This window comes from Daucus carota, chromosome 5 (genome assembly GCF_001625215.2).
Source record: "Daucus carota subsp. sativus chromosome 5, DH1 v3.0, whole genome shotgun sequence".
NCBI lineage: Eukaryota > Viridiplantae > Streptophyta > Magnoliopsida > Apiales > Apiaceae > Daucus > Daucus carota.
Window position 1 is genome coordinate 6,342,578 of NC_030385.2, and position 16,524 is coordinate 6,359,101.

The following is a 16,524-nucleotide window of genomic DNA, read 5'->3' on the forward strand; positions in this document are numbered from 1 at the left end:
TCAACAAATATTTCGTGTACTTTCTTGTATTTCGTGTACCCCAAATGAAAACTCATATCCGACACGAAATCTATCATACTTTCGTGTTTCGTAAATCAAAACTCATATTCATTTTTTCCGTGTCGTTTTGTTTCGTGTTAGCGTGTTACGTGTCAAGTTAGCGGGACTATTCCAAATAGGAAGAATTTGACGCGGATAATGTTTACTTTGACCGGTAGTCCGTACAGTTGTGCCTAATCCATTATATCATCATCACAATCCTTGACTTTACTTTTCTCATCTACAGGAATAGCTCACGATTTTTGGTGTTATGGCATCATCGAGTTTTGTAAGTTTTGTGAATGTGGTTGGAATCAAGTCGTTGAAATCTGATTTTCAAACTCCTACATCAATTGGTGGATTCATCAAGCAGAAGCCACGAGTTGTCCTGGTGAAAGCAGCCGCAGAAAGCGAGAGCGGAAATGAATGGGCAATTAAGAAGACGCAGATGAGCGATGCGCAGTGTGAGGCTGCTGTGGTTGCTGGAAATGCTCCCCCCGCTCCTCCGGTTCCTCCGCTTCCTGCTTCGCCTCCCGGGACTCCTCTTGTTTCTCCCCTCGTAACTCCCTTTCTTTATCCTTATTCATGAATACTCCCTCCGTCCCGCAATACAAGTCTCTTTTGAAAAAACTACGCATATTAGCATTAATTAGATAAAATTTTCTCACTTGTACCCCTGGTAAATGCATAAATGCATGAATAGACTCTTATTCAACCCTCATTAATTGTTAAAGAAGGGTAATTTTGGAATAATGTCGATATATTTGCATTGGAAACTAGAAGTGGACAAGTATTATGAGACAAAAATTTCTTCCAAAAGTGACTTGTATTGTGAGACTGAAGGAGTATCATAGACTATTATTCTTCTTTTATTGCGTTAAATACTAGACTGCTATTGCATATCATCATGTTTTGGCCTACTGATACACAATATTTGCAGCCGCTTAGTAGGCGTCCTCGTCGTAACCGTAGATCTCCTGTATTTAGAGCTGCATTCCAGGAGACGACCTTAAGCCCTGCCAATTTTGTGTATCCCCTTTTTATACATGAAGGTTGGTTGGTAGTTGAATTCTCCCGGTCCACTTGTAGTTTTATGCAACAAGATTTTATGCTATGCTATGTCATCTCATTTATACGTCTACAGGTGAAGAGGATACACCGATTGGTGCCATGCCGGGATGTTATAGGCTAGGATGGCGACACGGACTTGTGGAAGAGGTTTGTGTGTGCAGTCTAGGCCCTGTAATCCTGTAACGTTGAATCATCATTGCTGCTCGATATCATTAATATTACTTTATCGAATAAATTTGGGATATTATGTGATATATGTATGTGCTGTTAAGAAGAAATCGTCTGCCCAAGATGTCAGTACCCATAGTTTTCATCATATTCTCATTCCGTGCTATAAGATTATTCACGAAAACATATTTAGAAAGATGCTGCAAAGCAACTATAACTCAGTTTAGTCTTTCTCACCGACCTTTATTGTTAGTAGTATACATGCTCGAAATGAATGATTGCATTTTCTGATACATCTGTGCTTTTCAACTTATTTTCACTTCATATATCTTTACTTTTGAATATTCTCTTGTGAAATGTGCTGTAGTGTGGGACAGAATTGATAGTAACCTTATTGTTCTAGCTTAGTTATCTGTGTGATTTTTTTTATATAAAATGCTACAAAATATAATACACAAACTGCATATTCATTTCACACTTCATAACAATAAAACCAAACCAAACATATCCTTAGAGTAGTACGCAGGCCATGCCCTGAGTAGTGATGTTGTTTCCGTAAAGACCCCAACTTAATATATAACAAAAAATAGTGAGTGTTATATACACACATGCTTGCTCACAATATGCTATAAAACTCATACACGAAGATTGTTGTGAAATTCTAGAGTACAGGATTTGTATAACTTTTACCAAATAAAAATTTGGTACAAAACTGAACTGAAATATGTAGTAGGTACTACAAGAATCCGTCGCGAAGTACCAGTTGTTCAAAAATATTAAAACCATAACTTTCATGTACGAATATGATCCAAAGTCTCGCACGTGCCCATCCACAAACATGATCATTGAGCCCTCAAACTCAATTCCTAATTCCTATGCCCTGGTTTTTACAAATACCAGAAGTTTTGATGATTTGGTTGATTGGATAAATGTGCATTGTGTTTTTTTGTGTACAGTTGAAATTGATAAAGGTTTCACCAAAGTCCTTGAATTGATGTTAAAATTTTTAAGATTTTAAACAGTTGTAATATAGAAAAAGCAGTTATACTAAAAATATTTAATAAAGAAGTTAAAGATACTACCAGGTCTGTAGTTACAAGCCTGCAGTTGCAAAAGCTGAATAACTACAACAGTCTCTATCTTATTCATGTATTAACTTCCAGCAACATGACATGTAACAATAACACTTATTAACACACTTAAAGACAATCAGTTGCAGGAGCTAAGGCATATTTAAACAATCCTTGTCTTTGATGCTATAGACTTAAAAAATCAGTGGTCTTCATGGAAGCTTGGAATGCAGCCTATTGTGGGTTTCCATGAGATCTAGTTGAAAGCTTTTTCTATTCATTTAACAGAAAACAAATCAAGCCCTTTTGCATCTTTGATCACACACATTTTGTCCTCAAAATGCACTTCAAAACCTTTTTCGAATAATTGTGCAACATTTAGCAAAATTTTATAATCTCAGGATTCAGGAACATATATCACATCAGTAAAGCTTTAAATACTGATATAGTTTCAATTGGAATGGAACCTTTATCTTTTGCATAGGTATATTGTGCATTTTTAACTTGTACCTTTGCAATTGATTTTTGATGAAGTGTGAAAAGCTCAACGTTATGTATCTATGAGTTCTGTACAACCACATCATTTCTGTTGCTAGAGTTACCCTTGTCTTTGTGTCAATCCTTCTTTTTTTTCTTCCAAAGATGGATTGATTATGCACTTTTGCTTCCATTGCTTCTTAGTCCTTCAAGAGTGGCTTCATCTCTTATCAACTTTCTTTTTTTGTGAGCTTTATACGCACTAAGAAGTTCAGCCAAAGTTATTGTTGACAGGTCTTTACTCCAATGCAGAGATCTTGGCCTCAAATCTTTGGGGTAACATCACTGACAACTTTTAAACCACCCACCTATCATGCATCTGCTCACCAAAGAGCCTGAGTTTGTTAACAACTTCAAACAATTTATCTGCGTACTCGTCGATAGTCTCTGAATCCTTCATATTCTGCAACTTGAATTCTCTTTTGAGATTCAGATCATGCTCTTTGTTCTTGTATTCCTTGAAACTCTTGTGGAGATACTCCCAGGTTTTAGAGGGTAATTCTAGATTCATGATCCTAGTAAACAATTATTCAGATAGAGCAGAAAGCAAACAAGTTTTGGTCTTGTATATCTTCGACTGTTTCTCATTATGAATCTTAATTTGTTGCATGTGGAATCATCCTTTTGTTATTGGTGGAACAATAAAATCTTCTTTCATTGCTTCCCAAAGATAGCATGCCAGCAAATATGCTGTCACAGTGTCACCTCAACAGCCCACAACTTGGAATTCCCACTGGTGAAAACAGGGTCTGAAATATGAGAATAAGAGTTTAAATTCATGGAAGTGTTTGAGGAATGCACTTCACTTAATTTTACACAGATCCCTAAAAAAATCATCAGGCTCGGGATACCAACTGTTGGTTTTTGTGTGTAAACTACTGCAGAATATAATACGCAAACAAACTGCATATTTGTTTTACACACTTCAGAACAATACACAAACTAATACATCTTAATTTTGGAAGTTATGGACACAACAATAACTGCTAATTTAAAGCATTCTGATCCTTACAATTCTAGCTGCAAGGTCTGCAGTTACAGAACACTAAGACCAATTAAACACACTAAGACTAAGAACCTGAATAACTACCATAGTCCCTGTCTTATTTACGAATTCTTAACTTCCAGCAGCAAGACATAAAACACTAAGACTTACTAGACACACTTAAACAACTATCAGTTTCAGCAGCCAAGGCGTGTCTTAACAATCTGATAATTTCTGAGTTTTTTAATATCCCCACAGTTTTTACCTTTTTCTTTGTTTTCTACTTTCAAATCTGAGTTACTTATTCTATACGGTCCATAAATGTCAGCCTTTTTACCCCTACGCTGCAAGAACTCAAGGTATACAAATTTATATGTTGAAATATTATAATCTGATGGTAATGTGATATGTTTTAAAATTATTTTATGATGTACTAATATAATGCAGAAAGTTGGTGGAAGCTGTTGTTTAATAAATATGCAATAAATAGATTTATTAGTCTTACGGAGTTTGTTCAGTAATAGCATGTAGAGCATGTATTTTTGTAAAAAGATCTTATTGGATATTGTATTCCTAATATTTGACTACTATTGTTATGGATGTAGGTGGCAAGGGCAAGGGATGTGGGTGTTAATAGCATTGTGTTGTTCCCAAAAGTTCCTGATGCATTGAAGGTTCAAAATCACCTTATTTTCTTGCACTTTTCAGATCTGTCAGATGTTTTAAAATGTGATTAAAAAAAATTGTACTTCTACAGTCTCCAACAGGAGATGAAGCATACAACGAAAATGGACTAGTTCCTAGAACCATACGGTTGTTAAAAGACAAATACCCCGATCTTGTAAGTTACTTGTTTCTTTAAAAATGAATAGATTTTTATAGTTAACTTGTTAAATCTGTAACATCTAAAATTATATTGTCTGTGTTTAATAGATCATCTACACTGATGTTGCACTAGATCCTTATTCATCTGATGGACATGATGGCATTGTCAGAGAGGATGGTAAGAAATACTACTTCTATTAATTATTTGTATTCTCTATTGAAGTTAACAAAGTTCCTAGGAAACTTATCCATTAGCATAAAAAAAGGAAATAGTTCATATGAAACTGTTGTTTGGGTATATATGTAAATTAATTCAGCAAATGCACTAAAAGCAACTGCAATCACAAATTCATGGAACATCAAACAAAAGTAAACTTACTCAGGTAAATCGATCTTTTATGTCTCTTTAACAAATGGTTGAGTTTGGATTATTCTAAATCCCAGAGGGAATATACATTGAATTTTATAGGTAGTTGACAATCAGTTGGAAAAAGGAGGTGATATATTGGGGGAAAGGATTTTAAGTTAATAACTGCAGTGAAGGACAGTAAAAAATTGAATATGTATCAGGGACAATGTAGAAAGAAACATGGCTAAAGAGTATATATTAAAAAACCTCACTCCTGAAAGATTTGTATTAGATTTATGTTTTTAATTATATTAGGGACTTGAGCATTACATATTTTTTATTTCTTGAAATTCATGCAAGAATGATACTATCTTTCTATATTCAACTGGCAGACAAAAACCCACAGTTTTTTCTGAAGTCACTTTGAGATATCTTGTACCTGTTTTACATAAATAAATGGATTTTGATCACATATCTGAGTCTCTGACCGGTACAAGTGAACAAATTGACTTAAATTGTAATGGCAACATGTAAGTGCTTTCCTTTCTATATACAATTTAGATGTTACAAACAATTAGGACACTGTATCTCAAGTACACGAACGTTCATATCAAGGAGAACTTGATTAAGAAGCCGCTTACTTTATTTTTGTGTTCTGTTAAGCAAAAGCAGATTTGGCATTGGTTCTCATTATACACTTGTAAATGCCACAGGATTGTTGAAAGTTTATTTCACTTTTTTGGTTATGCAAGTATTAACATGTTGAAGATTTTCTTAATAAAAAGGACTTCACTGTTTAAGAGAATTGCTTCCCATCTTTATTCTGCATTCATAAAGTTTGCCTTAAAAAAAAATACAAGAACACCTGCTTTGGTAAAATTGTTTAATTTTGGTCGAGTCCTGAATCCTGATCATGTTAAAGTATATGGGGTGGGTTGTCCCTAAAGTCTAATGAAACCTTTGTGCGAATATGCTATTGCTTAAGGTTGATGGCATGCCTAGAATCAATTTATGAGGTGATCTTTGAGAACCATTAGGTAGCAAAAGTGCATCAGGGTTCAGGTTCTAGCATGCAGCAAGTACTCAGATGAAGGATGCTTAATAAGTATATGAAATATATTATGACTAAATTAGTGACGACGGACCTTTTCAACTCTCTTTGGCTAACTATATCTTTAAAATGCTTTCTATATTTTTGGGCAATCTAAAAGGTTACTAAAAGATGGGCTACATTATGATGTTACTGTTATCTCTACTATGCAGGAGTTATCATGAATGATGAAACTGTACATCAGTTGTGTAAACAGGCTGTTGCCCAGGTAAATTTTATATTTTTTTGAGGATTTGTATCATGATATGCATTTTCATACAAAATTTTTGGTCGCTTTAATATGATAATCTAGTGATACCATATTTGATAATAATAATGCTTCCCCTCCTTTGCCAAAAAAAAAATGTTTGTATTGTACATATAGTTTAAACCATATCTGTCTGTTACTAGGGAATTTACCTGGACTACCAGTGCAATTAGAATTTTGGAAAAATATTTTAAGTAATAATTTTAATTATGTATAATATTGTTTAAATATATATGGATATATATATATATATATATGCAAACTCCACCATAAACAATAACAGTTTCTCATAGTTATTATATGTATAATTTATACACTTTTTTGTGTATAAATATATCGCTCGAGTTTCTTTAAAAGTATGATTTGTGACATTTACTTCTAATTAAAAACTTCTAAAAGGGAAAGAAATGATGAAAGATCACACAAATATTGAATTTTTGTTATATAAAACTAAAAGTTTGTAAAATGAAATATAAAATTTTAATTTGGGATTCTTGGCGCGTCACATTTTCAGTAGTACACAATCAAAAAACTCAACCAAGAAACTAATGAAAGTAGTAAACGAACCGCACTATTTGTTATGTTTTGAGTTGATATATAATTATAAGGCTAATACGTGTTGGTCATCGTCTAAGATATTCATAATTTTGTTCAAGTTCATAAAAAATAATTTATCTTGAATTCTTCTCAAACACTACAAGAAAATCGAGGAAAAAAAAAGATTGCAGAGCATCTAAAGATCCATTCTTAGGTTTAAGTAGATTTATCATATTGGGAAAAGCATATTGATTAACTTCTGAAAAAAAGTACATGAATATGTTTCTACAAACATCGCGAATAAGACTAATATTATAATATTATAAGTATACATAAAAAAAACCTTTATATGCATAATATTATAGAACCGATAAGTAGAGTTGACCGGTTAATTGTTGGGATTTAAGTTAAAGTAAATTCATATTTAATGATACAGTTAACATGGTGTTGTAAACATGCATTATATTAATAGGAAATTTGGAAATAAAGTCAAAGAGTAATTATTTTTTAAAAATCTAGATTTGCTAGGTTAATTAAATGATTCTTAAACACATTATGACAACAAGACCAAGTTATTATTATCGTAAACCAGGGTGCACCAATAGGTTCAGTTAATACTAAAGGCATATATAAAATCTTATATGTCTGCCGATATTTAAAAAAGCATACAATGGAGAACTGTAATTATAAAAGAGAGAGAAATTGAATGTCTACATTTAAGTCAAAGATTTTTTTTTAAGTCATAACAAGTATTGCTCTCTCTCTCTCTCTCTCCGGTATAAGATACATCATTTGGCTTAAAAATAGAAAAAAATTATACCCCATATTAAACATATATTATAAGCATATAAAAATGGGAAATAATAAAAATAGTTATGTGTCAAAATAAAATTGGGTTACACTTTGAAATTTAAAAAATGGAGAAACCAAAATAGATCAAACAAACAAATAAATGATTCATTCTCAAGTAGATTTACATTTTTTGAGCATAAACAATCAGTTTTAAGGTTCATAATTTCGTATGCGAAGTTCTTGTCCTATCAAACTAAGAAAGAATACTGTTCTGTCACTGCTCTACTAGTTTTGGTACAAGAATATATTTTAATATTTAAAGGAACTACACATTTAAAATGTTTGATAATCAAGAATGCAAGTGCAAGTGCATCAAAGATACTAAGGATGAAAATATCAAGTTAAACCAAGGGTAAAGATTCTAGCACCTTTATCATTTCAATCATCCAAATGCAGTCAATCAGCACAATTAAAGTCAATCAACTTGTGGCAAAAAAAAAAAAAAAAAGTCTACATCAACTTTTGAACTCAATACTAGTTAGAGGTGGCAATTTCGAGTAATGGGTCGGGTTTTTTTACGCGGTCCTGTTTTCGGGTCATCCCGAACCCGACCTGGACCTGACCCGAACCCGAAACGAGTTCAAAATTTCAACACAATCTACACGATCAGCCCGAGAATGATCCATTTTGACCCGAAATTTATTTATACTGGATTATTTTTATCATAGAAAATTATACTCTTTATTATAACATATTATAAAATATAAATAATAATGTAATGAGATTATATGTGAATAAATTTGTTGAATAATATATGAATATATCCCACATGTATGTATGTGTCCATCCAATTTATTTGTTTGTGATCCACTCTGAGCTTCTACTTGTCTGTGCAGGCTCGAGCAGGTGCAGATGTGGTCAGTCCCAGTGATATGATGGATGGTCGGATTGGTGCCATTCGTGCTGCACTTGATGCGGAAGGGTTCTCGCATGTGTCTATCATGTCCTATACTGCAAAGTAACTTTCTTCACATATGTCTTTTACTTAAGAACATCTCATATGTTGGCAAGCTTGTTTTACTTCGGTTGTATATTCTCGTGTCTCCACTGACCACTCTTATACTCGCAATTCTTGGGAGTCACACCTCTAGTAAATCGAGGCTGGTTTAATATTTGTACTTTGTGGTCAAATTGAAAACAAATTAAGTAAAACACATATTTATGTATCCACTGAGCACTCTTATACCGGCAATTCATAGGAGTCACACTAGTAGAAAATTGAGGCTAATTTAATATTTCTACTGTGGTCAATTTGATAGTAAATGTGTGAAGCATAGATTACTTATGTAGGTACATGGTGATTGGACGGGACTTATACTGCCACACTTCATAGAATGTGATTTATCTATTTTTCATTATAAGTTCCCATTTAGGCTAAAGATTGTTCTGAGGTCATTGTATTTTTTTCGTATATTATATACCTACTAGACTTAACATTTTGTTATGACCATTGTGCATATAGGTACGCAAGCTCATTTTATGGTCCATTTCGAGAAGCACTAGATTCAAATCCTCGTTTTGGAGACAAAAAGACGTACGTACATATAAGATCTAACAATTCTTGTCTGTTATATGATTCATCAATTTCTCATTAGTTAAAGCTTAATAGACCATATCACTGATAAATAGTTTTATATTCCAATTGTTGCAAAAAAAAAAGTTATCAGATGAACCCAGGAAATTACAGAGAGGCACTCATTGAGACCCGTGAAGATGAGTCTGAAGGAGCAGACATTCTACTAGTGAAACCTGGTCTACCCTACTTGGATATCATAAGACTTCTACGGGATAACTCATCATTACCCATTGCAGCTTACCAGGTAATATGCAGTCTATTTTGAGTCCATATTTTCTTTAGCATAAACATAAATTTTGTAGCTTTTATTTTGGTAGTCATCATAAGCCAACATGTTTTTGGCCTGACCAATCCTGAGTTCAAATAAAATAGATTTTCCTCATCCAGGTATGGGTGTTTTTGTCCATTTAAGTTGCTTATATTGTGTCACATTCTTGGCTTCAGGTCTCAGGGGAATACTCTATGATCAAGGCTGGCGGTGTTCTTAAAATGATCGACGAAGAAAAGGTTATGTTAGAGTCATTAATGTGTCTCCGTCGTGCAGGTGCTGACATCATTCTTACATATTTTGCTTTACAAGCTGCCAGGAGCTTATGTGGTGAGAAGAGGTGAGACGAATTTTGATATCATTAGATCAGCTCAACTAGTTAACCGGGCTTAGATCTATATCAGTCATATTGATTGATTATGCACTAAGACGTGAGCTGTGATGCCAAAGCATCTATATTAGCAGTGTTATGAGTGTTTTTTACCTGTAAATTGAAGTGTATTAATTTTACGATTCTACCTAAGATTGCATAATAACGGAGTACCCTCAGTTACTTGGATGGTTGTTGCCGCTCAGAATAGTGAACACTCTTTATTTTCAAATTGGGTTAAAAGGCGTTTTGGTCACTCAACCGACCGGAAACCTACAATTGGGTCATCCAACTCAAAAAGTTTTCAGTCACATTACTATACTCTTAAAAATTTTCATTCAAGTCATAGCGTTACACTCTGTTAAAAATTTGATGGAAAGCTGACTAAGCGCCGTGACTTGGTTTAAATAAATCCATCATAGCATGTATAGTTAGCTGAAGCGGCATTTTGATCACTCAACTGACTACAAATTTGCAATCGGGTCATCAAACTTAAGAAACTTTCATTTAGGATACTTATCATAATATCTGTTAAAAATTAAAAAAAAATTAAAATCTATCATGCATCACCTATTTTTCTCTCTTAAAAATTTTGAAACTTATTAACAAATGAAACAAATACACACACACAAAATCAATAGTTTACCCATAAAAATTTAATCTTTATTTATCTCTTTTTGTTTTATATATATTAAGGCCATTTTGAGAAAACTTATTAAATTTTAATAAGAGATTAAGTTTACAAATAAAGTTCATCAAAAATTTAATAAGTATGAAGTTTACAAATAAATAATTTTTGTTAAGTATGAAGTTGTCTATCAAAAATTTAATATATGTATTAACAAAGCTATTAAACTCGCAAGGAATCCTAACCATACTATGTGTCTCCTTGTTCGCATGCTTTCTAATGTACTAAACCGAAATTCCAGCTTTCCTCTCCAGATGCTCTTGCAGTGCTTTATGATATCACATTGTTCCAAGAGGTTCTCATTCATCCTGTTGATCGCAGTAACTCCTTGCTGAGCATCATTCTCGACAATAATGGTTTGAGCTAGAGAGCTCTCTGTCCATAAAAGAGCTTCTAAATCCCGACTTCTTCAACCTCTAAAACTGATATACACCCAGCAAACCTCATAACTTTACCATCTAAATACTGGCCTTGATGGTCCCCGAGAACCATTCCTATTGAGAAACAATCCTCCCCTGGCTTGACTGATGCATCCACATTGACTTTGAGCACATCCGCTGGTGGAGGCTGCCACTTATGAGGGTACTTAAAGACATCTAATCTTTGATTCTCTAACTTGTATCCAAATTTTAAATATATCTCATAGCAGGAGTCGGGCGGAGGGGAAAAACTCTTCTAGCCTTCTTACAAAAAGTTGTTATCGGAATACAGGAGTGGCCACGTTACAAATAATATTTTCTGTAAATAAAAAAAAGCCTACAAATCAATTTTATCAGATACTGAAAATTTCTTTGTAACACAGCCTATGCTCAATCATACACGTTCCGTCAATCCTACGCACAATTATCATAATCCTTGATGATTTTCAAGTTCTACTCTACTACTACTCGAAGATAACTTCCCTAAACAATTTGTGCTATTACCAGAGCTAGCATTATTAAGTGAAGCACCCGATGAACTTGACGATGATACAGATGCCAGTGACACTTTGTGTTTACCATTGGCTAGAGGAGTCCAAGTTTCTGCAGATAGTTCTGAACTTTGATCATGCTTTGGCACAACTTTGTTGTTGAAATGAGGCTTCAATGGCACTGCTCCAACTGCTGGAGGACTCTTAAATTCCCCCTCCGATAGTCCCAAGTACAATTGGGGTGTCAGTCAAGAAGTCTTCCAATGTTGGTAGAGACTTTAGTTGTCTCCCGAGAGATGCTATTGTTTTTTGACACTCTGCAAGTTTATCAGCAGCTGCAGCAACGTCTTCCTGCAATAGATATGCATCAGAACAATATTTTTTAACAATCATAAAAGATCACATTTGTGTGAACATGTAAACTTGCATCCACTTAAAAGTTTCAAAGAGAAATATTGTTTACATTGATTCTCTAATTGAGTGAATCATTAAGAAATAGAAATACCAAAATTCAAGGTCTCTAAAAAGTAAGAAGTTGTAAGATCTTTTTGTATACATTTAACTTTATTCCGCCTCTATATGTTGTAGTAATTAAAGAGTTAATTGCAAAACACATCCTTTTATTTCGGATCAATTACATATTGTTACCAATACTTTAGATGATTGCACAATGAATCTCTTAACATGTTTTGCCCCTGCATTTTGCATCCTTATGGCCACTTCTGTCTATTTTGACTTATCATAGTGTAAATTAAAAGAGTGAAATAGACTTAAGAATTAACTAAAATGACATTTTAAAGGTTCCTAAGCCTGTTTAACTCTTTTAATTCAACAAAGCAATAGGTCAAAATAGACAAAGATGGGCCAAAAGGGTCCAACATGTGGCGCTAAAATATGTTAAGGGATGCAATATGCACTTAACTAAAGTTTAGACAATAAAGTGCAGTTGACCCAAAGTAAAAGGATGCGTTTTGCAATTAACTCTTATTTAAATTCTTATTACAGTTTTTCCCTAAAATACAGCCATTGTTCTATAAAAGCACTAAAATGAGGCAATATGCATATATGCAAACAAACTATATATTTAGTGCAACGCATGCATAACTTACCTGTTTTGCTGTTAATTCACCATCTAAATTTGTAGTCTGATAAACCTCAGCTTCCTGGGTTCTTATAGTTGGTTCGTTCTCCATTTCTTGACACTTGGCTACCAATTCTGCAGATAAAGTTTGCTCTTTTTCTGCATCCAACTCAGATGTACAGAGCTCCTTTGACATAGTACGTGTCTCGACTTCCATACCAACCAGTTCACACTCAAGTAAGTTCTTTGACTCGTTAAACATAGTAAGCTCCTTCTGCAGCTCTTTTAGCTTGTTTTCAGTTATTATTAGCTGAGTGTTTGCAGCTTCAACAGATTGTGTACTCACAATCAAGGCATTCTCTAGTTCTGCTTTCTCGGCTTCTATCTTCTCCAGCTTATCATTCAATACACCAACACGCTGACTCATTGTATCTAGTTCAGCCCTCAATGTGTTTTCTATATCAGTTGCTCGACAAGCAATACAATTTTTCTCAGCTTCTATCTGCTGCAAGTTAGTTTCCAATTCAGTAACACGTTGACTGGTGGCTTTTAGTTCAGCTCTCAAAGAGCTCTCGCTGGTATTTGCTTGACAAGCAACAAATTCTGATCCAATCGCACAGATTTTATTCTTGGCCTCGGGAAGTGCAGCAAGTCGTTCCATTTCTAAAAAATCATCCATGATATCCATGTCAAAAGAACAGGATGTCTGATTTTTAGTTGAAGTACTTTCAGACATGGCCCATGAGTCAGAGCGTTTAAGTTCACCGCCATAAGCATCTATTCCTTTCATCTTGAAAATATCGACCTCAAAATTTTTTATCTGTTCACTACTATCAGATTGACTATCTGCCAGAGACTCAACAGACAAAGAAGATGCAGCCGGGGACTTGTGTTCATTAACCAGTGATGATTTCCTTAATTCAGATTGAAGCCTGCGGCACTCAGCCTCAAGCTTTGCCACCTTCTTTATGTTCTCTAATTGCTGCTTACTAGCCGTCTCTGCTGCCTGTATGCTCAAGTCCCTTTCAATGGTCCTAATATCCAACTCTTGAGATAAATATGTAAGTTCCAGCTTTAGCACTGCATTTTCCTTCACTATTGACTCCAGCCTAATATGAACACCAAGATCAGTATGAACAGGAATTTTAGCTTTAAGTTCCTCTGTCTGGTTCCGGAGACCAAGAAGCTCACTTTCAAGACTGACTCTGGTGGTTTCCCACTCATTGGTTTTTTCTGCTAAAGCTTCATTTATTCTCTGTTCCTGCTCTTCTCTTACTTGTCTCAACTGCCTGACACATTCCTTGAGAGCACCATCAAGATGGTTCACTTTAACTTCAAGACCTAAGTTCTTCTGAACTGCTGCCTCGAGTTGTTGCTTCAGGATTGCCACCTCGTTTTCTGCCTTTTCCCAGCCTAAGTGGAACATCGAGATAAAATTAACACATTTCCAGAAAGTAAAACAGAATACTAGTCTAAGTGAATGTAGCCAAACTTCATCAAAAAGTCACTAGTTCTTTATTCATTTCATTCTCCAAAATTGATCATGTAGCATGTCATAGAACAATTCAGAGTAACTACAGACAATATAAAATTACTGGAGTAAAACTTGAACAATTTTATGGTGTGGCGGTGACATATAATTGGATATTATAATTACCCATGATAACTGATAAGATATTAACAACCCTGTAAGAGGGTAATCATACAAGCTAGTTCTGTCAGAACTAGGCAATTAGAAAAACTGACCTGCAATAGCTTCATCTGCAACTTTAGCATGCTGCTTAACCAAGTCTTCTTTGACACCTACATTAACAAGAGCAGCTGATAATTTCTCTGTCAGAATCTGAATATAATCATCAAATTCTCCATTTGGAGCAGCCATTTTTGAGGTATCTTCTGGTTGGAGAAAATGATTTGAATATTCCTTCAGAGTATCCTGCAAAATATAGGAAAGGATGCATCAAGCCGGACATAGAATGCATTCTCAAAAAAGTCAAAAGACTCCCTATAAATGGTCTTACAATGGGTATCTAATGTATTCTTGTTAGTCAGGTGACATTCACATACCTGTTCACCCGAGTATCGCTCAGAATGTGAAGATATAGATCCGGAACTGCCTGTATCACCAGGGCTTTTCTCGGAGCCTTTTTTCTTTTCCATCTAAATAGTTAGTTACAATTTTTACTGGCCCATCACAATGTGAAGCTGCAAACCACATTTTAGTTTCAAGAGTTCAAATGACAAATCATAGACCCCTAAACACACTTTCTAAAAGTAACAACTCAGGTAAAACTACAAATTCCATAATTACAGCTTACAGGACTTGGCTTATCATTATTTCACCCCCAGCAACAATCAAAGACTTCTATCCAAAAGCCGAACAAAAAATCAGACCCATTTTTACTTATAAGCACATTTATAAAGAAAATAGTCAAATCACAAATAGTGGTACCTGTGTACACTAAAGTGGTATGATAAAAGATATGATATAAAATGTAAAGCCACTATAAACCACAAAAACACACTAATCACATGTATCAAAAACTAATTACCCATTTCATCAAAATCAATTTAATCACTGAAAAGCCCTGGCCACTGATTTTAAGAAAAATAACAACTCGTAATAATACACATACCCATTCAAGAATCCAACATCTGAGCTCCCAATTTCTAGTATGGAAGTGTATGTATGTATATATAAAACCAAGAAAGAGAAGCAAGATCAAATCATTACCTTAAACTGAAGGACAAGAACAAGGGAAGAGATTCGATGGGAAAATGACAAGTTTTGGAAGAGATATAACATGGGGTTAGCTGGGGTTTAAAGATTTAAGATAAAGGCGGTATACAGATGTATTTGAATTTAGGAGTAAAGAGAAAAACAGAGTCGTGTAGAACTGATTTATGTGAGTGCCCAACTAGAAAATGGAAAGACTTCACAAAAATACAGAGGGGGTAAGAAAACCGAATCGGAACCAAAAAACCGAAAAGTGCAAATTCGTTTCGGTTCGGTCCTGATTTTCTGGAAATTCGGTATGTTCGGTCCGGAACGATACATCGAATAGTCCAAATAATATATATTATATATTTATATTTATATAATATGTATCTTATATATCATAATAATAATATATAATTTGCAAATTAATTAAATCTATGTTTGATGAAGTGTTGGTGATTAAATATTATTTTTTATAAAAATTCATAAAATTTAACTTTATTTATAATATAATTTTTATCATAGTTTTAAAAGTTCGGTTCTTTTAGTCCGGAGCGAACCGAATTCTCGGTCTATTCGGTTCGGTCCGGTTTTGAACCGAACTGACTGAATGCTCACCCCAGATGTGGTATAGAAAAAGGTTTTCAAAACTAAGGCAGTGTGCGCGGGGCTCAATAAATTAATCTAGGGGTAGTTTGGGTGCGCTTAAAATAAATGCTTCTTGATTAAAGTAAAAAAGTAAAGTAGAAGTTAGAAACAAGTTAAGACTTATAAGTGATTCAAGTGTTTGGGAAATAAGCAGAATCTCTAAAAGAAAAGCTAGCATTTATCACTTCTAAAAAGTGCTTCTCCTTTTTTACACAAACGAGTCATGGAAAGTAGAAGTCAGCTTCTTTAGAAAGAAGTACTTCTCCTCCATTGCCAAACAGAGGAGATTGAAGTCATGGAGGGAGAGGATTATTGGGACCAGGTGACGGGAAGGCCAATCCCTTGATTAATCTAAAAGGAAGGCGGAGAGACTATGCGAAGTATTCTTTTCCACTGCCGCCCGTAGATGTATATTACCGTTTCTTTGAGGATCAAAGCAGCTTATTCCAGGCTTCCAATGTGCCTGTGACCGT

General features: G+C 34.4%; 2 protein-coding genes across 3 annotated transcripts; one reads left to right on the plus strand and one right to left on the minus strand.

The window, feature by feature from the left end:
- The first annotated feature begins 204 nt into the window (after window positions 1–204).
- LOC108224051 (delta-aminolevulinic acid dehydratase, chloroplastic) lies at window positions 205–10,194 on the plus strand. Its single transcript, XM_017398597.2, has 11 exons — window positions 205–598; window positions 980–1,091; window positions 1,184–1,257; window positions 4,476–4,544; window positions 4,628–4,711; window positions 4,804–4,873; window positions 6,308–6,363; window positions 8,628–8,749; window positions 9,254–9,325; window positions 9,452–9,611; window positions 9,812–10,194. Exons 1-11 carry the CDS (start codon window positions 311–313, stop codon window positions 9,977–9,979), a joined length of 1,275 nt encoding a protein of 424 aa, XP_017254086.1. The 5' UTR covers window positions 205–310; the 3' UTR covers window positions 9,980–10,194.
- Window positions 10,195–11,438: 1,244 nt separating this feature from the next.
- On the minus strand, window positions 11,439–15,611 carry LOC108220351 (filament-like plant protein). 2 transcript variants are annotated; one of them, XM_064093363.1, is made up of 6 exons: window positions 15,419–15,542; window positions 15,003–15,046; window positions 14,752–14,889; window positions 14,431–14,620; window positions 12,713–14,097; window positions 11,672–11,954 (listed from the first exon to the last, which is right to left on the minus strand). In XM_064093363.1, the coding sequence occupies exons 3-6, from the start codon at window positions 14,842–14,844 to the stop codon at window positions 11,808–11,810; spliced, it is 1,815 nt and encodes a 604-aa protein (XP_063949433.1). In that variant the 5' UTR covers window positions 14,845–14,889; window positions 15,003–15,046; window positions 15,419–15,542; the 3' UTR covers window positions 11,672–11,807. The 2 variants fall into 2 exon arrangements, with proteins under 2 accessions (XP_017249578.1, XP_063949433.1); XM_017394089.2 differs by lacking the exon at window positions 15,003–15,046 and having other exon boundaries at window positions 11,439–11,954; window positions 15,419–15,611.
- Window positions 15,612–16,524: the final 913 nt, after the last annotated feature.